The 23,518-nt window shown below is 39.3% G+C and overlaps 1 protein-coding gene across 1 annotated transcript in view; it reads left to right on the forward strand.

Moving 5' to 3' along the window:
* The window catches only part of NHSL1 (NHS like 1), a 239,058-nt gene that overhangs the window by 200,392 nt on the left and 15,148 nt on the right, over nucleotides 1-23,518 (forward strand). The window contains exons 5-6 of the mRNA XM_024739419.1: nucleotides 4,191-4,318; nucleotides 16,437-16,626. Of these exons, the coding sequence (XP_024595187.1) occupies nucleotides 4,191-4,318; nucleotides 16,437-16,626 (318 nt within the window). The remainder of the gene's footprint in view (nucleotides 1-4,190; nucleotides 4,319-16,436; nucleotides 16,627-23,518) is intronic.

Below are 23,518 nucleotides of genomic sequence, written 5' to 3' on the forward strand. Positions count from 1 at the left end.
GCGGGCTTTCTCTAGTTGCGGCGAGTGGGGGCTGCTCTTCATTGCAGTGCGCAGGCTTCTCATTGCGGTGGCTTCTCTTGTTGCAGAGCACGGGCTGTAGGCGTGCGGGCTCAGTAGTTGTGACTCACGGGCTCTAGAGCACAGGCTCAGTAGTTGTGGCGCACAGATTTAGTTGCTCCACGGCATGTGGGATCTTCCTGGACCAGGGATCGAACCTGTGTCCCCTGCATTGGCAGGTGGATTCTTAACCACTGCACCACCAGGGAAGTCCCTATATGGCCTAATTTAATCTTAGACCAGCATCGTGTTCATTTGATATATGCCACTGTTTGTTATACTACTATTTAAGTATTTTTGTGACATAAACTTAATCTTGGGGGGAAAAAGGGCATTATCTTTTAAACTAGGCTTAAAAGGTGACACACATTGGAAATACTAATAATTGTCAGCCTTTCATGCTTTTAACTTATGGATAATAATTTTACGATATTTTGGTCTTTTAAGATTCAACGGGTATCGAGTTATTAGGCTACTTTAAATTTCTTTTTAATTAAAAAATTTTAATTGGAGTATAACTTGTACAATATAGTTTCAGGTGTACAACATACAGATTCGATATTTAAATACGTTATAAAACAATCCTAATAAGTCACCATACAAAATTATTACAGTATTGTTGACTGTATTCCTTATACTGTATATTATATCCCTGTGACTTATTTATTTTATAACTGGAAGGGTTTTTTTTTGTTTTGTTTTGTTTTGTTTTTGTGGTATGTGGGCCTCTCACTGTTGTGGCCTCTCCCATTGCGGAGCACAGGCTCCGGACGCGCAGGCTCAGCGGCCATGGCTCACGGGCCTAGGGATCCCACATGGGATCTTCCTGGACCGGGTCACGAATCCGTGTCCCCTGCATTGGCAGGCAGACTCTCAACCACTGCGCCACCAGGGAAGCCCTATAACTGGAAGTTTGTACATCTTAATCCCCTTCACCTATTTTGCCCAACCCCACCTCCCTCCCCTCTGGCAGCCATCCACTTGCTCCCTGTATCTATAAGTCTGTTTCTGGTTTGTTTTGTTTTTTAGATTCCACATATAAGTGAAATCATACAGTATTTGTCTTTCTCTGTCTGACTTATTTCACTTAGCATAATACCCTCTAGGTCCATCCATGCTGTTGCAAATGGCAAGATTTCGTTCTTTTTTATGGCTGAGTAATAGTCCTCTGTATGTTTGTGTGAATATTGGAGTACATATGTCTTCTTGAATTAGTGTTTTTGTTTTCTTCAGGTAAATACCTAGAAGTGGAATTGCTGGATCGTATGATAGTTCTATTTTCAATTTTCTGAGGAACCTCCATACTGTTTTCCATAGTGGCTGCACCAGTTTACATTCCCACCAACAGTGCACAGGGGTTCCTTTTTCTCCACATCCTTGCCAACACTTGTTATTTCTTGTCCTTTTGATGATAGCGCTTTGCTTATTTTTAATATTATTGCCAAGAATATCAGAACTAATATCACCTTTAGACATGATCTAGCCTAGCAGTCCCTTGCAGAGGAATCTTTTTCAAATACATTCTTACACGGTACCTGGTACGTGAAACAGATTTTTTTAATATTATAAACTTCTATAATTTGAGACTTGTACTTTTCATAAGGTCAGTGGATGAGGGGAGAAAGGATTATTTTGAACAGGGAAAGGACTTAGTTGAAGAGGCCCTTGGCCTTCACTTTGTATTTTGATTTGTTTGGCAACTATTTGAAAGCACTGAATTACGTGATAAGTAGCTGCCAGTGGTAATAGGTTTTATTGGTTTGTTTGACAAGGTTCACCCTGAATCCTTAGGCGACTTCAGTTTTATAGGACTACAGAAAAGTTAATTTAGCAATACAAGTTAATGACATGTAGAACTATGGAGCTATAATTTTTTATCTTAGCTTTAAGATAAAAAAATAAAATAAAATATTTACAGAATCCCAGAACTCTGCACAGAACACCGTTTGAAAACTAGCTGTCATGCTCCAGGTAACATCGCTGTAGAACGAGAGCATAGAGTCTGGTTGTACTATCTACTTTTGCAGAGAGATTGTCAAATATTGGAGAAAATGTGAAAGTATTTCTCACTGAAAAGGGTTAGGGTTAGTAAATCCTCATTTTTAAAAGTGTGTTCTGGAAGTTTCCGAAATTTTTTTTTTTAATTTTCTGTTTTACTCAGTATTAACAGTGGTTGCCAGCCCACACACTGTTCAGCCCATAAGTAACTGAAGTAGTAGGGTTTAGCTCTCTTATGATAATTATATTATTAAATCATTAATTTTTAAGTTAGTTTGGCATTCTAAAAGAGCCTCGTGACTATTTCCATGGGACTTTTAAAAAATCTGATTTATAGTTTTGGTTTGGTTCTCCACTCCCACTGTGAGGTAGATAGCACAGGAGAGTGAGGATTTTTTTATTCTCCAGTTGCAGAATTTTTATCTCTCCACTAAAGCAACTATTAATCTCCTCTTTGAAGAAGAAGCTTAGCTCCTAGTGTTAGAAGGGAACTCTGAAGATGCCCTACTTTAGTTCTGTGCCATTAGGCGCATGGTTTTGTAAAGCTGTGCAGAGAGGAAACTTGTCCAAAACCAAACACATGTCACCTTCCTTTACCAAGCTGGATATTTAAAGGAACCCTGTGGGGAATCCTTTTGCAAGACAAATGCTCCTCTGAGGTATTTGGGTAATAGGAGAGCTCCTGGGGCTTTGAAAAGCCATTAGAACTCTTCTTCATTCTGTGCTCACCCCCACCAATGGGAGTTATCAGTGCAATGGTTTGTTGCTCCTTGAAGAGAATCTCTAATCTCTGAGCAGCCAGTGGTCCTAGTCCCTCTGCGATCCAGGGCTGCTACTTACCTTCCACTCAGTGGTGCCAGGCATTCCTCCGTGGACTGGAAGACATCTCAGACTGCCAGCCAGCTTGTACTAACTGAATTCTGCACAGTGATTATAGGCTGTTTAGCATCAAAGTTAAATTGAGAAGTAAAAACAAAATGAGAGCATTATAATCCATGATTTCTCTTGTCACTTCCAGCTAATCAGTCTAGAAAACAAGCCTAGCATGAGAATTGCTTGTGTTTTTTGATGTGGAATTACTTAATCAATTGTTTCATGTCAAAAATTATAGTAAGTATGGAAACCAGTATGGAGATTCCTCAAAGAACTAAAAATAGGGTTGCCATATGATCCAGCAATCCCACTCCTGGGCATATACCCAGACAAAACTCTAATTCAAAAGGATACATGCACCCCTATATTCATAGCAGCATAATTTATAATAACCAAGACATGAAAGCAACCTAAATGTCCATCGACAGATGAATGGTTAAAGAAGATGTGGTATGTATATACAACAGAATATTACTCAGCCATAAAAAAGAATGAAATAATGCCATTTGCAACAACATGGATGGACCTAGAGATTATCATAGTAAGTGAAGCAAGTCAGTCAGAGAAAGACAAACATCACATATCACTCATATGTGGAATCTAAAATACCACACAAATGAACATATCTACGAAACAGAAACAGACTCACAGACATAGAGAACAGACTTGTGGTTGCCAAGGGGGAGGGGAGTGGGGGAGGGAAGGATTGGAATTTGAGATTAGTAGATGCATACTATCATGTATAGGATGGATAAACAACCAGGTCCCACTGTATAGCACAGGGAACTATAGTCAGTACCTGGTGATAAACCATAATGGAAAAGAATAAGAAAAAGAATATGTATATGTATAACTGAGTCACTTTGCTGTATAGCAGAAATTAACACAACATTGTAAATCAACTGTACTTCAATAAAACTGGAAAAAGATTATGGTAAGTAAGACCTTGGGTTCAAATTCTGAGTCCGCTGCTTACTTGCATAACATTACACAACAAGTGATTTAATTACCCTAAAGTTGAGTCAGAGGGTTGTTGTGAGGTGTAAAGGTAATCCCTTTGAAGTGTATTAACGTGGTACGTAGAGTGTGGCAACTGCTTTACTAATTCGTAGTTCTTTTTACCATAATTTTTATTATTAATATTGTCATTTTGAAATTGTGTTATGCGTAGAGAAATATTACTAGGAAAGGTAAGTAAGGAGGATTAAACTAATCCTGGTTCTTAAAGCCCTTTCTCCCCTCCCCGGCCTGTACCCCTGCAGAATGTGATAAGCTGCGGCAGGATGGCTACCGGAGTTCTCAGTACTACTCCCAGGGACCCACCTTTGCAGCCAACTCCAGTCCATTCTGCGATGATTATCAAGACGAGGATGAAGAACCAGATCCAAAGGTAAGGCTTCTAAATGCAACAGAGGATCCTGGACTGGATCGCAGAAGAGAAAAAGGACGTAAGTTGGAAAAACTGGTGAAATCAGAATAAGTCTGTTTTTTAGTTAATAGTATTATCCCACGTTAATTTCTTGGTTTTGGCAAATGTACCATGATTATGTAATATGTCGATATTAGGGGAAACTGGGTGAAGGGTACACAAGGAATTCTCCATACTATCTTTACAACTTTTCTGTAAGTCTAAAATTAGTCCAAAAAAGGTAAGTTCAGGACCCAAGGAATTCATTAAAGGGACATAAACAGTGTATTGATTTCAGTACAATATTCAATAAATTACATGAGATATTAAACACTTTATTATACAATAGACTTTGCATTAGATGATTTGCCCTAACAGTAGGCTAATGTTAAGTGTTCTGGGCATGTTTAAGGTAGGCTGGGCTAAGCTGCAATGTTCGGTAGGTTAGTGAATTATATACATTTTGACGTTTGTTTTCAACTTACGGTGGGCTTATCTGACAAACCCCCATCATAAGTTGAGGAAGATCTATACAAAGAAGGTCTTTTATTATAATAGGAAAAGCAGCTATTTCAAAATTGATCTAGCCTATAATTTTAAAAACTCACTTTTCTCTTGTTGGTATGAGTAAGGAAAATTAAAATCAGAAGATGAATTACATGGTGAGGATTTTGTTTTGTTTAGATTAAGTTTTTTCAGCTTTATTGAAATAGAATTGACAAATACATTTTTATATATTTAAAGTGTGATGATTTGACATACGTGTGCTTTGTGAGACGACCATCACAATTGGGTTGATTAACACATCCATCACCTTCACTACTTTAAACACAGAATTATAATTCATTTTTTAAAAAGTAGTTATTAAGCATCTTCTGTGTGTCAGGGACTCTTCTAGGTGCTGGTGATGTAACAATGAAGCAAACAAAAGAAATACTCGTCCTTGATGGTGCTTTGATTTGATGGTGAGACACCGAGAATAAATAAGCAATGATGCTGTACTAAGTGACGTGTGCTGTAGAGTAAAATAAAACAGAACAAGAGGTTGCAATTTTAAATTAAAGGGGTAGGCCTTCCTGAGCAAAGAGGTGATTGGGATTAAAAGAGTGAGCCATGCAGAAATCTTGGAGAAGGACATTCCAGGAAGAAGCGGCAGCCAGTGAATAAATGTTTCTTAATGTATATAGCATTTACCTGCTACTACAAAATGCGAAGATTAATAAGATATCTGTACTTGCCTCAAGAAACTTAGAGCTCTCAGGTAGGGAGAACTCACCAGAATAAAAACTTTTACATGTATTAACATGATGCAATAAATGTTTGTCATATAGTGACATTCGAAAGAGAAATTCTTCTGACTTGGGCAGTCACAAAATGGGGAAGGGGTTGGGAGAGGGTGAGGTGTGTAAGAAGAATATTTATAGACTACTGCAACAGGCAAGAAGTCCTAAGGACCTCGAGATCCAAAGAGTGGCTGTGAATGGTGAGGAAGGGGGAGGTGAAAAGCTAAAGTTAAGAGATGGTGTTATTCTAGGAGTTAAGGAGACAAATTTCGAGCGTTAGCTCTGCCACTTGCTGCATTTCTTTGGATGCATCACTTGGGCCTTCAAGGCATTAATTTCTTTATCTAGAAGGTGGTGAGTGGAAAATTGTTCTCTAAGATCGGAGCTGTACTTCTGCCCAAGTTAATTTTAAAAATTAACACAATACCAATACAGTAAGTCCCCTACATATTAACGAGTTCTGTTCCGAGAGCATGTTCGTAAGTCCAGTGTGTTCGTAAGTCCAGCAAAGTTAGCCTAGGTACCCAACTAACACAATCGGCTATATAGTACTGTACTATAATAGGTTTACAATACTTTTCACACAATACGTATTAAAAAAACGCAAAAAATAAGGAAAACATATTTAATATTACAGTATAGTACCTTGAAAAGTACAGTATGGTACCGGCTACATCACCACTGCTTTTACACTTGCTTCCGGACATCCTGGGCTTGAAATAAAGATACTGTACTACCGTACTCTATACAGTACTGTACAGTAAAGTACACAAAAGCATAAGCACTTGTGGAGGATGCACGCATGTGACAGTGTACGCCAGATACGTGACTTAAGTGATTGGACATGTGAACACGGTTCGCATCTTTGAAAGTTCGCAACTTGAAGATTCATATGTAGGGGACTTATTGTAAAAAGTTGAGTAGTTTTGTTCTGTTTTCGTTTAGAGTTATTTTAGGGGCTGGGAGGAGGAGGGCGAGGACTGGAGAAACTGAGTCCAAGGTTCCTACCTGGGAAAGCCGTAAAACAGAAGAGCAGTGGTGGGGGAAGGAGAACCAGCCTGACCAGATGTTAAGACATAAAGAGTCAAGAATCATGCCAGTGTGGCACCTGGATATACAGACCAATAGGACAGAATATTAAAAACAGACTGTAAAGTCCAGGAGTAGACCTAAATCTTTAGGGATTTAGTATATGATGAAGTTGGCATTTGAGATCAGGTGGGAATCCATTAACTCTACGAGGGGCTCCAAGCTAGCATCTTATGGTCTCCACGTTAAGACCAAGACCCCTAACTGCAGTCATGTCCTTAAATGTCATTCTAACAGTTGGGATCATTTTAAACATGGAGTATATAGAAGTCAACTTAGAGGGAAAATTCTACTGGGGAAACCCTTCACTTTGTATTTCCAGGTGGGCAGTGGAGGTGGGTCTATGGTGAGGAGAGCAGTGAACTATAGAGAAGAAGGGACAGGTACGTTAACAAATGCTTAAGGGGCAAATGGTCTGAGAGCAAAATTAGGATGAAAAGCACCTAAGTTGCATTCAAGAAATAATTAAGCATCTATTATGTGCTTAGGATAGAAGCACTCTCCTAAAATGAGAGTTGCTAATAGGGCAAAAGTTAAGGACATAAATTAGAGCAGAAAACTTAGGGGACGTCTGTTTTGGTTATTTATTCTGGCTAATCGTTCCAGAATAATTATCCTAATGCAAAACATTTCCCAAGTAGGACTTGTGTTTATGGTGTGGTGAAAGGTATTTTGCTAATGATATCCACATACATCTTTCAAAGTAGTGGTGTAGTGTAGCAAGAAAAGAAATGGCTTGAAATATTTCCAACTATATATGTTAATGTATATCATTAAATAGTAAACATGCTGCATGAAAAATGCTGTCTGCAGAGAGATTCAGAAATCTCACAAAATACCTTTTTATTCAGCTGTGAAATCAAAGAGTAAGGCATTGCTTTAGTATTGTCCTAGCCTTGACATTTTTTTGTTCTTTCAGTTTTCAGTGTGTACCAGGTACTACCAAAGAGCTTATTCAGGTATTTGAAGAAAATTCAGTTACAGATGACAGAACACTTCCTTGAGAAGGCATTTCTCCAACTGCCATTGCTGGAGGTTATGTTTGATGAATATCTTCACTGAATCAAGGCAACATTCATAGAGGCCCCATTGTCTCAGCAGAAAGAATGTCAGTCATTACTCAATCTCTTGCGTAAAATTCCCCCCCAAACAGATAAATTAGACTGGGCTTGTGGCAATAAATCGTTGGCTCTAATGGTACTGAGAGAAACAGAAACTTTCTTTTCTAGTTTCTGTTTTTCTTTGAACTGGCATCTCAGGTTCTGTTTTAGTCTTCACTGATAAGAGGTATTTAAATTGGAGGAGGACTTAGAAGACGGCAGAAGGACAGTAGCCTTACTCTGTGACTGCACATGGAGGAGGCTTGTATAAGGTGATACTTCAGAGCACCCGTCCGGGGCAGCTTTTCCACCCGTCGAAGCTGGTGGCCTTGGCAAATTGCTTCCCTCTGTGAGCTTCAGTTTCCTCAACTGTGCAGAGTCATAGACTACATGTTCTGGTTTTGCTCAGGACAGTCTGGTTTACAGCTGCTGTTCTGTGTGATTATTCAAAGCACCCCTTTCACTCTCAAAGGTGTTCTGGTTTTGATCATAAATTGCACGATTACCTCACCCACCTTGAGGATGATCGTGAGGTTGAAGTGAATTAAGGTTTGTAAGATCCTTAAGCATGGCGCCTGGTGCACAGTATATGCTCAAATGATGACGACTAGTGTCTTATAAACTGTCTGGTTTTATGAAAATTGGCCACTCTTTCAGTCACTCTGAGTCTTTTATTCCACCCACGTAGAATTTCCTACCTGAGGCAATGAATTTGAGAGGTTTCAGCAATTACTAAAAAATTTCTAATTGTGTCTTCACAGGTTATCTACGTGTAGCACTACCAGTGGTTATACTGGTACTAACTTTATAATGATAGTAAAATGCTTTAGAACTTTTTCAAAATCATATCTCATTTTCACAAGAACTCCCATGAAATATAGGTACTTTAATAATTATTACTACCATTGTAACCATCTGGAAACTGAGACTCAGATATATGAAATTACTTTCCCAAGAAGATCACATAGCCAGAATGAGTCAGAGGACATGACCCAGGGCTTCTCACCTTATATTTCATTTCTTTTCGTTGCACCATATTGGTGAAATAAAAGGGCAAGATTACTAAATTACCCAGTGCCTTCACATTATGCCTGTCGTGGTCATTTGTCCTTCTATTTTTGACTTGTCTGATGTTCATTCATTCATGCTCTTGTTTTCAAAAACCATTTAAGTCCTGCTTGGTCTCAGTATACAGACAGGGCCCCTGGCCTAGGGTAACTTACCGTCGAGAAAACCTTTACGACGATCCTAGATACAGTCACTTCTCACTGGGTCTCTCTGGGTGAATAGTTTCAGGAGGACACAGTGGAAGCACAGAGGAGTCTTTGCTGTCTCCTTGTGTTTACTGCTCTGCGGTTTGTGGCCCTTGTTACTCTGTACCTTTGCAGGCAGGGTGGGAAGATTGGGGTCTGCCATTTCCAGGCCTTTATACATTCCAACAGTGAGGCTGTCTCTCATAACTTGTTCCGGTTTCTCTTGCGACACACATCCCATTAAATTGGAATGGGCTGTATTCATATCTGCCCTCCATTCTAGACTGGGGCAGGACGGGGGGACAGACACACAGCATTCTCATTGTGTTGATCTCTTATTCCCAGTATGGAGCCAAGCACCTGGCACAAAGAAAAGCTCAGAGGCTGGGCTTAGTGCTGTGTGTGTGTCTACTTAATACTTACTGCAACCATGCAAGGTAGCTTGCATTGTGCGCATGTCACAAATGCATCTTGGAGGGATTACACCACTTGCTTAAGATCACATCACTTTTAAACCCTGAAACAGAGTTCTCTCTCTCTTTCTTAAAAAGAGCATTATATGGTATAATCTACATAAAGTAAACTACACGTCTTTAAAGTATACAATTTAATAAGTTTTGACATATTTATACATACAGGAGACCATCACCACAATCAAGACAGTGAACACACCCTTCACCCCCAAAAGTGAACTAGGATTAAAACCCAAATCTGTGACTCCACAGCCCCTGTTTTCCCTCAAACAATGAGTGTATGCGGAATTGAGGCTTAGCTACAGCTCTTTCCTGCTAACTACTCTCTTAGGGGAGTTTTGAATTGTTGAGATAATAGGAAGAACATCTTTTTCAACGCATCATCCATCAGTAAAAGAGTGGATAAATAAATGTGTTAGAATGGAATGTAGGCTTCAGTGAAATGGATTAACTATTGCTCACACAACAACATGGATATGTCTTTGAAACAATGGTAAGTAAATAACACTACAAAGAGAATGGTACCATTTTTATAAAGTCAAGCAAGTCTAAATATGTAATTTAGACATATTTATGCATAACAACAATTTAGGGAATGATAAATAACATAGAATTCAGGAGAATGGTTACCTTGGGGGAAGCAGGGAAGAGTTTGGGGTGGATGCAATTTTTTGGTACTATTTTAAGTCATGAGTTGGGTAGTAGGGTCTTAAAAATTCATGTTATTTTGTATATATGATTTATTATAATAAAAGGTCATTAAAAGTAGGAAATTACATTATCACTTTGAACATTTAGGTTCACTTAATATGTGATCGTTTAAATCCAAAATATTTTAATTCAGTACAGGGTAAGAAAGTTTAGAGCCCATGATAAAGAGGCTAGGTTTGTGGTAATATACTGAGTAGGAGAGAAGGAACAATTGAAATTATTTAATAATGTGAATGTGGAAACCACCTCCTGGCCATCGTGGAGCTGCTGGATGGGCCATGAACTGTGCTTCTGTGTGGATCCCCCCAAACCACTACCCTTGGTTTTTGTTGTTGGGTCCAGGGCCCAGGGAGCCCGGGGGAGAAATAAGGAGAGAAGAGAATGAAGTCAGGATGTCTTGTGTCTCAGTGTATTGACGGTGGAAGAAGCATATAGCCAAAAAAGACTCCAAACATTTTGGCACCTTATAAAACTATCTAGAATCTTTAAAAAGAAAGAGTTGACCCAAGAAAGATTTAATTCTGGAGAGAAAAACACCATGGACTAAGTAAGTGTCCTGTAAAAAGGACCGGAATGTATGTGGTTTTCCTCTTAAATGGTGCTCTATATAGTTTCATCTGTTCTGTATCTATTTTTATGTAATAATTGCTAAATGAATGCTAACTTTAACTCTGGCTATAATTAGGTTTTCTAATTTTTAAAATTTCATTTATTTATTTTTGCTGTGTTGGGTCTTCATTTCTGTGCAAGGGCTTTCTCTAGTTGTGGCAAGCGGGGGCCACTCTTCATCGCGGTGCACAGGCCTCTCACTATCACGACCTCTCTCGTTGCGGAGCACAGGCTCAGTAGTTGTGGCTCACGGGCCTAGTCGCTCCGCGGCATGTGGGATCCTCCCAGACCAGGGCTCGAACTAGTGTCCCCTGCATTAGCAGGCAGACTCCCAGCCACTGTGCCACCAGGGAAGCCCAGGTTTTCTAATTTTTAAAAGCATAGCAGATTTAAAAAAAAAAAAAAAAAAGCCTGGGTGGGCACATGTGTTTCATAGTTAAGCCCACTTCTTTTTGGTAACTTGGCCGTCTGCCAAAGAGACCATGTTTCAGGCCCCACCATCCATCTGGTGGGAGCTTGTCTGATTTCCAGACAGGACCTAGTAGTCTCTGAAATGCAGGACTTAACAGCATCCAAAATTCACAAAACAACTGCTGGTATGGCAGGTGATCTCCCTTTGTGAATTAAGCAATTTGACACAAGAAATCGAGGTTTCTCATGTTTCATTTGTGACTGTCCATTCCTTCCAGGATAAGGATATGGGGTGTTAATGAACATCACTGATCAATTTACAGTTTTTACAACTGCATTTAAGTTCTGAAAGCAAGACCACTTTAAACTCAATATTTAAAAAAATAATTTACCCTGTACCGAGGGATCCCTTAACATGAAGCATGGTGACGTTGTTTAAGTTATTCTGTTCTCAGCACAGGGCACTTGAGTTGCTCAGAACATACAGCTGGTAGGTGGCAGAGCCAGCATGCTGATACTTACTGTTTTTTACTCCAGACTGTAGTGTTCCACCTACTACACCACACTGTTGACTTTACTCTAGCTTTTTTAAAGATTTTGTTCTTATTCAGAGATATAAATGGAGATTTTATTTTATTTATTTTTGGCTGTGTTGGGTCTTCGTTGCTGCGCACGGGCTTTCTCTAGTTGCGGCGAGTGGGGGCTACTCTTCATTGCGGTGCGCGGGCTTCTCATTGCGGTGGCTTCTCTTCTTGTGGAGCGTGGGCTGTAAGCACGCCGGCTTCAATAGTTGCAGCATGCGGGCTCAGTAGTTGTGGCTTGTGGGCCCTAGAGCGCACAGGCTTCAGTAGTTGTGGCGCACAGGCTTAGTTGCTCCCCGGCATGTGGAATCTTCCCAGACCAGGGATTGAACCCATGGCTCCTGCATTGGCAGGCAGATTCTTTAACCACTGTGCCACTGGGGAAGTCCGGAGATTTTAATTTTAGATAGAAAACCTAGTAATTTATTGCAAATATTGCCAAGTTGTTATTTTACACTGTTTGACAGCAGAAGCTTTGAGGGCACACGTGGGTTCTAGTCCCAGTTGCCCACTTGTGAAGTTCCCAAAAGTGAAGTTGCTTTACTCCATTTCCTTATTTACAAAACAAGGCTAATGCTGTGAAGATTAAATGAGGTACCAATTCCTATAAAGCCTGTAACCCAGGGCAAGGCATTGAACAATCAGTTACTAAACGGTGACCCCCTTTTTTAGCTAAAATTGTGAAATAGCTCTCTATGCAATTCTGATTTAAAGCCTTCTGAAACTTACATTCTCATGGGAGAGACAAACAAGGTGAATGACTAAAATGTATGCCTACTGGTGATATGTACTGAAGAGAAAAAAGAAAGCTGAGAAGGGGGATATAAAGTATTGGGGAGGAGTTGAAATTTTAGGTAAGTGAACAGGTAAGACCTCAACAAGAAGGGGACTCTTGACTAAGCACCTGAAGAAGAAGAAGGTGCTATCTGTGAGGATGTCTAAGGGAAGAGCAAGTGCGAAGGCCCTGAGGCAAGAGAGTGCTTGGTTTGTACAAGGAACTGGACGGAGGATGGTGAGGCTGCAGTAGAATAAGTAAGGGATAGAATAGTAGAAGATGAGGTCAGAGGTAGCAGTGGGCCAGTTCACAGGTCATGTCGGGTCTGGTAGGTTATAGTAAGGGTACACAGGAGCAGCCATGATCTGACATGTTTTATTTATTTATTTATTTTTAACACCTTTATTGGAGTATAATTGCCTTACATTGTTGTGTTAGTTGCTGCTGTATAACACAGTGAATCAGTTATGTGTATACATATATCCCCATATCTCCTCCCTCTTGCGTCTCCCTCCCACCCTCCCTATCCCACCCCTCTAGGTGGTCACAAAGCACCGAGCTGATCTCCCTGTGCTATGCGGCTGCTTCCCACTAGCTGTCTGCCTTACGTTTGGTAGTGTATATATGGATCTGACATATTTTAAAAGGATCCCTCTGGCTTCTGTGTTGAGCAGTAGACTATTAAAGGGGCGGTGGGGAGAAGGGGAGGGTGGCCAACAAGGTCAGAGCATGGAGACCAGTTAAGAGGCTAAGGTAATAATCCAGAGCATTACAGTAGCCATCTTAATGGAGTAACTGTGATGTGTTCTGCCATCGAGATGGTTGAGGTTTCTCCTGTTCCCCTGCTGCATTTATAAATGCTGAGAAGGATGGGAGCCAGATCATTCTGGAAGTTGTACCATCCTGGTTTTCTATTTCTCTTTAGTAGATTGTGGCACTGTATAACAGTCCCATCTGCATATAACTTTATCTGTGACCTGCATGTCTGGGAAGTTTTCTTGCAAAGGAAGGGAGCACTTTATAAAATAGATGATCTTAGGGCTTCCCTGGTGGCACAGTGGTTGAGAGTCCACCTGCCGATGCGGGGGACACGGGTTCGTGCCCCGGTCTGGGAGGATCCCACGTGCCGCGGAGTGGCTGGGCCCGTGAGCCATGGCCGCTGAGCCTGTGCGTCCGGAGCCTGTGCTCCGCAACTGGAGAGGCCACAGCAGTGAGAGGCCCGTGTACCGCAAAAAAAAAAAAAAAAGATGATCTTTGTCACTTGTCATACTGGAGCGGTCCCTAGTCATCATCCCATGACAACGAGGCTAAACTGAAGTACTATTGCACTGTGACAGTTTTCAATTCTGACACTCTCAGTCAACTGAAAGAAAGGTAGGTTACTAAGGCTGATGAGCCCCATTGAGCCAAATACAGACCACAGAACAGTGCTTCTCCACCTCCCTCGGCAGACGTCACACGGAAAAGGGAACCCTCTTGGTAGGGTGTCACCATGCTGTTTATTCTCCATCAAGCTGAAGCTTTACTTTTCTTTCTTTCAGACCTTTTTGATTAGGATTTGCTTCTTATGGCCTTTAAAATGTGTGCTATATTTCAAAGTTGCCTGAAAAATTATTTCTGTGTATAGATATCAGAAAATCAGAGTAACCTAATTTACTAAACTGAGATTCAACTTCAGACATGTGACCTTTACACAAACTGCATGAAATTCTCAAATAAAATTAATTTTAATTTGTGTATCTGCAACGTAAGGGTAGATCATGAGTATTATAAATCAAACCCAACGCGAGTGTCACGACTGCAAAAAGGATAGAAATAATTGATTTACATCGGCATGGCTTAGCTGCTGCTGCTGATTCAAAAACCCCTTTGATTGCCTCTCAAGGATCTTAGGAGTTGTGATCATTTTAACCAGTGTTGGATCAAATATGAATAGATATGGTACACTTTAGTATCATAATAGGATGTCAGTAACATATGCTCATTATAAATTGAGTATATTGTCAATTTAATTACACACATTTCATGTTTTCCTTAGGTGGCAGAGAAACTAGGTTATCATTTTATACATTTTATGTACTAATAATATAAAGTCTCAAATATCAAGATGTCTATTCATATGATTTATATTTTTATTTCCACAGTGCCTTTCCCACAGCTCTCATGTCACTAGGTTCACGAATACCTGTAGTGGCATGTGGAAGGTAGGGAGGATAGCCCTTTTTTACAGCCAAGTAAACTTCAGTGTTTAGGAACAGCTTCAAGATCAATTAACTGTAAAGTGAGTGACCTGAGTATTTGGAGTCTTAGCCTAGAACCCTAACCCCGCACCATCCCATTTTCATTAGCCCTTGTGTAGTCGTTTTCAGATTTGTGGAGTGCTAGTAGTTGTAGGATAAATACAGATATTTTGCAGGAGGGTTAATTCAATAGCAGTAAACAGAGATGGCAGTGTTCTGTTTGAGATATCTACCTACTGCATTTCTGTAGATGTCTTACTGATGTCCTCTCGGAAACTTGCGTTAAATCCAGAAATGCATCAACACATGCTTTTTTATTTTTTTTTGTGGTACGCGGGCCTCTCACTGTTGTGGCCTCTCCCGTTGCGGAGCACAGGCTCCAGATGCGCAGGCTCAGCGGCCATGGCTCACGGGCCCAGCCGCTCCGCTGCATGTGGGATCCTCCCGGACCGGGGAACGAAACCGTGTCCCCTGCATCGGCAGGCGGACTCTCAACCACTGCACCACCAGGGAAGCCCAACACGTGCTTTTTAAAGATAGAAAAATCTTCACAAACATAACGTTAAATGAAAGAAATAAGTCACGAAACAGAAAATACAGTATAATTTCCCTTAGAGAAAATTCAATTACAGGCAAATGAAGCTGGGGTGTTAGGAGTCAGGATAGCAGTTACCCTTTTGGGGGGCTGTGTGGTTGAGGGGTGCTGAATTGACCTGGGTGCTAGTATTCTAGGAATTCCCTTGGGAAGGTTTATTGACTTTTCATTTTTAAGGAAAACCTGTCTTAACTGCCTTAGGTGGTAGTTAGTTTAAATGCTTTTGACTTGAAGAGCAGTCCTTAAGCGTTTATTATGATTATAACCTGCCATTTCCCAACAAAAGTCAATTACCCTTTTTTGTTGTTATTGTTGCTGCTGTTCCTGAGACCGTCACATTTCTTTTGAGTTCTTGGTGTTTTCTTGTCATAGAACCAGCTGCTGGAGCCATGGTGAAGTTCATCATAAAATGCTTGCCAAAACAACTTTCCTGCTTACACTTTTTAAGATGTTACAGGAGGAAGGGTATTGACGAGGGCTCCCCAGTTAGCATGTTAATCTGTATAAAAACAGACACTGCTAGAAATGTTTTCACGGGACTTTGATAAGGCTCCAAGCAGAGCTTCAGTCAGCTTCTTATAATTTAACAATTTCACACTGATTTTTTTTTCCCCATATAAATGGTTTCCGAAGAGCACAGATAGTTGAGCAACAAAAGCTCTATCATTTTCAAACTGTTCTTTGAGGCCAGAGCCTAAAGGAAATGAGATTGAGGCTTAAAAAATTTTGTTGGTCAGCAAAACCTTTTGCAGTCCTCATGGCTTAGAGACTAAGGCCTCTGCAAATCATATATATTATGAGTCATACACAAGGTGATGAACACTTCTCTTGCAAACCGTTGCTTCTGTCCCTAAATGTGACCAATTTTTTTTTTATGGCTTCAAATCAGTTAAAAAATTTTTTTTAAAGAAATGTATTTTTAAATGTTTCTGCCAGCATTTACACATACTATGGCTTCCTCTCACTTTTTTCCCCTGCAGTGTTCTATCTCTTCGTCGGAAGAGGAAAGACTTTCTACCAGGAGACCTAAAACGCCAACCTCAAGTGACTTCTCTGAATTTAATACTCAAACCAACTGGACCAAATCACTTCCCTTGCCAACACCGGAAGAGAAGATGCGACAGCAGGCCCAAACAGTCCAGGCTGATGTAGTTCCTATTAACATAACTGGTATGCTTTGCTCTGCAGACAGGTTCCAAATGTTCTGGGAGAATGACTATGGCTCTTTGTTATGTGCTCTTAGCATGTCATTTATACATCCCAGGTAAATAGCTGTGGTCTGACTTCCTGCTCCTTGTTTAATGAAGGGAATACTAAAACATATATATGTATGTGCATGTCAAATATATATTGCTTTTAGATTAGAAGACTCTATGTCATCAGAGGTTGATGTCAAAGAACTCAGTGGTCCAGCCATTCAGCTGAAGTGTTTCTTTGAATTGATTTGCCTTCTAAAAATATTTTGGCCGTATGGGAATATCTTCCAAATGTGATCTTGGGTAAGAAAAAATTAGGTTTACCTTCTGAAGGGCTATTTTAACTGATTTTTAGAAGTGAAGATATAACACTTTAGTGATATTTCTGAATGATTTGCTTACCTTCTTGTTTTCTCAAGTAGAAAAAGAGAAAAATAACTTGAAATAAAAATATCAAGTGAATTAATAATAACTATAAATATATATTTTTAAAAACTTAATAGAGTGGTAAAATTATATCTTGAGCTCCATAATTTGAATTCTATAACCGTCAAATAAAAATCCATTCCTTCTGAATTTAAAAATATCATCTATGATAATTAAAGTGACAACAAGGTACATAAAGTTCAAAGACAGTATTTCACAAATGTAGAAGAACTGTTAAAAGATATCAAAACTTTTGTACTTTATCACTTCCATAGCCTGCAGAGAAGCTAGGTCAGTGGTTTGGGGAGTGTACAAAATGCAAAATAGACACGTTAAGAGTTAGTAGCTTCAGCCATTAGACTATGTGTTCAAGAGAAATAGTTTACTGATAGTTATATTGATAATCAGTCCATACAAAGCCTGGCTTATAGGGCCAGAACCTATAAAAAATCAGGTGACCAATAAGGATAAGTTTTCATAAAAAATTAGGATGAAAACCCATAGCACCCTTGCTACGTTTCTGAGGCAACTGCTCTTGACTACTTAGAAAGCTTTTTGCAATGGCATTGGTGGGACTAAAAACATTTTGTAAGGGACTAAAAACATTCTGTAAGGAACTGAAAACATTTTGATAGTTACTGATGAACTTTTTAAAACCTTACAGGATGTTTAAAAATTATATTTAAAACTCTATTTTGAATTCCAGAGAAATTTAATAAATAAGTACCTGAATTATTTTAAATTCCATGTGCATTTTTCCATATTTACTATACTTAAGCCTTAAAGGAATAGCATGGCATTTCATTCCATTTTCTATAAAAATAACATTGATTTTTCTGAGCGTGATTCTCATTTACCTAGATCATATTTTATTTTTATTTTTATTTTTTTTGCGGTACGCGGGCCTCTCACTGCTGTGGCCCCTCCCATTGCGGAGCACAGGCTCCGGACGCACAGGCCCAGCGGCCATGGCTCACGGGCCCAGCCGCTCCGCGGCACGCGGGATCCCCCCAGACCGGGGCACGAACCCGCGTCCCCTGCATCGGTAGGCTGACTCTCAACCACCGCGCCACCAGGGAAGCCCTAGATCATATATTTTAAAGATATTTTTATACGTAGTTAACGTTTCAGAACAAAGTACAATGTTTATTGCTCAATGAAATACATGGTGCATATTTTCTACAAGATAATGCATTACATTATTTGATTGATTAAATGCAGCAGAAATGTAATTACATTATATATGATTAAATGCCTCAGAAATAATATTATAAGATAAGATTGTGCTATGAAATGTGACAGTCCTTAATGGAATTAGGGTAAAATGCATTATCGTGAGATTAGGAAATTTAAAACAGAGTAACTAGAGTTTCAGGAATAAAGAATAATTTGCAGTGAAATACATTGTCACAACAGCAGACACTGTCAGTCTCTTTGAACTTAATTCTCTCCTGTGTGACGACTAAGTGGATATGAATTGCATAGAGTTTAAAAGGAGGGCTTGAAAATGCCACACAGGAAAGGTGAATGACAATAAACAAATGAGCGGCATGAGTTAGGAAAAAATGCAGTTTAATTCTGAGTGGTTAACGTTTTTGGAAATGTAGAAAGCAAATACCTAATTATGTATTTATTGATCCATTTTCTAGATCCGTGTGTTCACATATACACACATATTTCATAAAGAAGTAGTTTTCCTAATATTCTGGTATAAATAAGCATTAAATTTAAAATGTTTACTTTTAGTGGTTGAATTGACATAGGTTATACAACTTCCTGCTCTTTAAACGATATATTTCTAAAGCCCTAGAAGACTTTTGAAATAAAAATGTAGCTTCCTGTAGGGCATTGTCATGTGTTCATTTTTTTGGGTGAACATTGACCTTCTATTTGGTTTGCAGTACAGTTCAGCAGAGGGAAGAATGCCAATAAATATATTATTTCAAATCCAGAGAGATGCTCGCCAGGCATAGAGGTAGAACGTTAGCACAGTGATCTGCTGGCTTGAAAATCAATTTAATCCCTTTAGTCATAGTCCTGTGGGACTCCTCATGTTCTAAGAGTTGAGAAAAAAATGTTTAAAATGAAATGTACATATGAGTATGTCCCATAGTCGGCCATGTGGGATAACAACTCTTCCACCTGGAAGATAAATAGAGTGGGTAAACATACTTAAGCACTTCTTACAAACTGCCTTTGTACTGATGTTCGAGCTAGCTAAATCGATTTCTAAGTAGTAACCATGACCAACTAATGCCATTTTTCAATGAAAGGGAATAATTAAATTCCTCTCAATTCAGTAGATATTTACTGAATAACTGCTTTGTATCAGGCGTTGAGCTGAATGCCACAGGCGATGCTACAGTACATGATTACGGACCCTACCCTCCAGAAATGTATAATCCAGTGGGGGAGACAGTCCTTTTAGGTCACGATTCAAGATGGAGTGTCGGCACCAGTAACGGTGTATGTCTCAGATGTTCATCTTCATGATTTGTTTCTTAATTTCTTTGGAGCTTGGGTGGTTTATCTTTGTTTTAGTTTAGGAAGCAAAACTGGAGACTAAATGCAGCTATCTGTTAATGTTCTGTCCATTCTTAATGGCTTGATCCAAGAAAATGTTTTTCCTCTGCTTCAGGGAACTGGTGGACCAGTGAACTCCTGACTTGTCCCTTACAAGCACCATGTATGCTATTGTACGTAGTGACCCATTTATCACAGTGATGGTACCTTCCAGCGTTTCAGGGTCTTCTCTAAGTCATTTCTGTTTTTCTCCATTTAGGAACAGAAGTGTGAGCATTTTCAAGTTTGCAAGCGCTTATCTAAGTTTGTTGCTTTGTAGGTGAAATGTGTTTTGATCATTCAGATCTTTTATCCTCTGTTTTGACTAGAACCTTATTGGTTCTATTCACAATTCATTCCCATTAAAATAGAAGATACATTGTTTACAACATACCCACTTTGAATGTGCGTCAATATTGCTAAAAAGAGTGAATAATTTTTATACTTTTCTTAAAACATAAAAGTATATATTTTGTGTATGTATTTTTTTAATCTCTTTGAGAACCATTTAACAAGGTCAATACTATAAAACTTTCTTTAATTAAACTGATAAATTTAAAGCAGACCAATCAGTAACTGATACGTTACTATTTTATGGTTTCCCATGATGTGTTAAATCACACAGCTTACACGCTAGAAAGAAAAAGAGTCCTGTGGATGTGGCATTCTGGGTTTGGTTTAGATCAGCTTTAAAAAGTGATTAAGAAACGGCAAGAAGCAGTCCAGCTTTAACAACATCAGTGCTTCTGGGTCTCATTGTGATAAAAGTACTTTATCATCATAAGGCTTTTTCTTTTCCATTACCATTGTATCTCACACCATAGCAATTACCACAGTCTATCCAAATTATCAGCCTCCTTGATGGAAGAGAAAGCTCTTCATCCAAAATTCTTGATTTGTTTCATCACATAGGACAAGACATTACATTGGTCTCTGGAGAGGACCAGATGAGTCAAACATATTCATCGCTGGCACCGCATACACACTGATGTTAAGCGTGATTTCAGGGACCAGAAGACCTTTGTAAAGTACTTCCAAAATGATACGTTTTTTAAAGAACACAAACTCACTTTTCCAGTGTGTTATTCACCAGTTTGTATTTGCCACTCCAGCTCATTTGCAAATGAGCTCAAGGTGCTTCCTTCGGAAGGACACACACGGAAGTTGGAAAATAGCCTTATGGTGCTGATGTGCTTGCCTTCCTTTTTTGCCCTTCAGCATTCATTCATCATCGTATGACTGGCTAACATCATTATTAATACCTTCTTATCATTTTACAACAAGCTTCTGGAAGAAAGTGCATGGTGTCGGCTTGCTTGAAAATAACCTTGCTTTGCTTGTTCTACTGCTCTACATTAGGGGAGAATTTCGATCGCCAGGCCAGCCTTCGGCGGTCTCTAATTTACACAGACACTCTGGTAAGACGACCGAAGAAAGTCAAAAGGAGAAAGACTATTACAGGAGTCCCTGACAGCATACAGAAGGAGCTAGGTATGGCCCATCAGAACTGTATTCTGCTGCCCCTCATTGCTACTCACCATTACTACGCTAACCTCATCGGTGGCGCTTATGAAATCGATACATTCTGATAGCCTTTTGGTACCCCAAAGGGCCAGCTTCTTTCCTGAACGAAGCACTGGGTACAAATCTTAACATCCCATGCAGATGATGTATTCAGTTTTGTTGAGAAGGTAAGAGAAGACTATTAATTGGGATGATAGAAATTTAAGTTATGTCATCATCTCTATGTACCTTGAGCAGTGGGCATTCCCACCATAAAATTTACTTTCAATTTAGAGCTTACGTCTTCATGAAACCAAAAACTTATTCTGGGACTTCAAATTATGAATAGAGACTTCATTAGTTGTACCGACAATATCGGTGGCATTTTGTCATCAGAGACAGCAGTATAGCATAATTAGTAAATACCAGTACAGTAGAAAATAGTCACTTATGTGGGCTGGTGCTTTATTGGTACTTTGGTGAAACAATTTCATAGCTTTTTGATTCAGTATTTTTCAACCTTTGATTAAAAAAAAAGAAAACGAAAAATACTTTCGGCTGGTGGAGAGGGTGATTTACTTCATTATTCGCTCATACATTTTGTTTCTGCTTCTCTTTATATATGCTTTGGATAATCCTTTCCTTCTTTTCTTTCTATATTCACTTCCTCTCCCTGTTTTTTCATGGCCCATCAGGAATGTCTGCCGAGATAGCAGGGCTAAGAGCAGGGGCTCTGGTGCCAGGCTGCTTGGATTTAAATCCTATCTCTGCCAGTTACTTGCTGGGTGGCCTCAAGCTGGTTACTTCACCTCTCTGAGTCTACTTTTTCATTCAAAAAATGTGGCTGGTGATGTTACTAGAACCTACCTCATGGGGTTGTTTGAGGATTTAATGAATTTATACAGATGAAGCACTTGGTGCCTGGTACTATAAACATAATAGCTACAATTACAATTATTGTATTCAACTAAATACTACCTATCTTGAAACTTGCCTTTTTCTTTTTGGCCAACCTGTGGACGTCTTTCCTTGTAATTACTTCACCTGGTCTTTTTACTTTTATTTGCTATTGAGGGCTATACTCTAGAAACTCCTAATCATTATTTCTGAACTTGCCTATTAGTCTTTGAATCAAAATGAGTTTATCCTAGCAATATTGGTATATGTTAAGCAGTTTGAGGTAGCATTTCAACCTCCAGGTGCCACAGACATACTCTTGTGTGTTTTTTCCTAACACCCTTGCCTAAATGCTTTGTATTAGGGAAGGAAGTCTCACTCTTCTGCACCCCGCGTCTTCTCTCTTACTGCCATCCAATTCTACAGCATGTGGTCTCTGCCTTCCAGACTGTAACAGCAATGGGACAAGAGTAGCGATGCTTCTCCTCTGCTCTAGGTAGCTCCAGTAACCCCGATGACATACGGGTGCTCATCTTATCCCATAACACAGGAGTTTAATCACAAACAGAGGGCAAGATTGCATCCACAGGATTTATGAAAGTTGCTTCTGGCTCATGCCCTCACATCTGCCTCCTTTAGTGGGCCAGGGCTCCTGTATCCCATTCTTTCAGGCTCTATTTTTCTCTCTCCTTTAGATAACAGCTAACTAATTTGAGAAAAAATAATATTTACTAGTATGTTCAGCAGATATTAATGGGCTAAGTTTTTACAGAACTCAGGTAATATTTATATTTTAACTGATCTTCTAGGAGATGAGCCTTAACCTAAAAAAGTGACTTTAAAGACAGCTCTTTGCAAGATAACAAGGTTGATGTTTCCAGGTAGGCTACATTTTGAGTGGCTTTCCAACCAATATGCATAGGTTTTGGATGGCTTTGTGCAGAGTATAAGAATACTTTGGCCTGAATAAAGCTAGACATACACATAAGTATTCAATATGAATTATCTATCTATCTATCCATCCATCTATCTATCTATCTATCTATCTATATTTCCAGAGCCTCAGAGTTAAGAACTTTTATCACTTTTATTACTGAACCAACCAGTATGGAGCCAGTAACTCAGCTGCCTCTTTGACCTTACTGGAAGGATCTGTTCAGCTAGGTAAATCATATCTTCTGTAATTTTAATATTTTTAAAATCAATGATAGAGTCTCTAGGGTCTGCATTCATTTCTCTTTTGCCCGTAACATAGGAACACCACTAATCCTAGGGGAAAGACAATAGCTTTCCCTACATCATCTGTGTTGTGAGTGTTACCAGATGTGAGACAGTTGATGTCATTGCAGTTGATGACATGTCCTGGATCACCACTGGAGGTCAACTGAGACAGCTGTATCTAAGTTAGAGCTAGTTTTTTTAAAACAAGACAATTAGACAACCACTCTAGTTTTTTTTTTTTTTTTTTTTTTTTTTTT

Source organism: Neophocaena asiaeorientalis, unplaced genomic scaffold (genome assembly GCF_003031525.2).
Source record: "Neophocaena asiaeorientalis asiaeorientalis breed wild unplaced genomic scaffold, Neophocaena_asiaeorientalis_V1.1 scaffold162, whole genome shotgun sequence".
NCBI classification, from domain to species: Eukaryota; Metazoa; Chordata; class Mammalia; order Artiodactyla; family Phocoenidae; genus Neophocaena; species Neophocaena asiaeorientalis.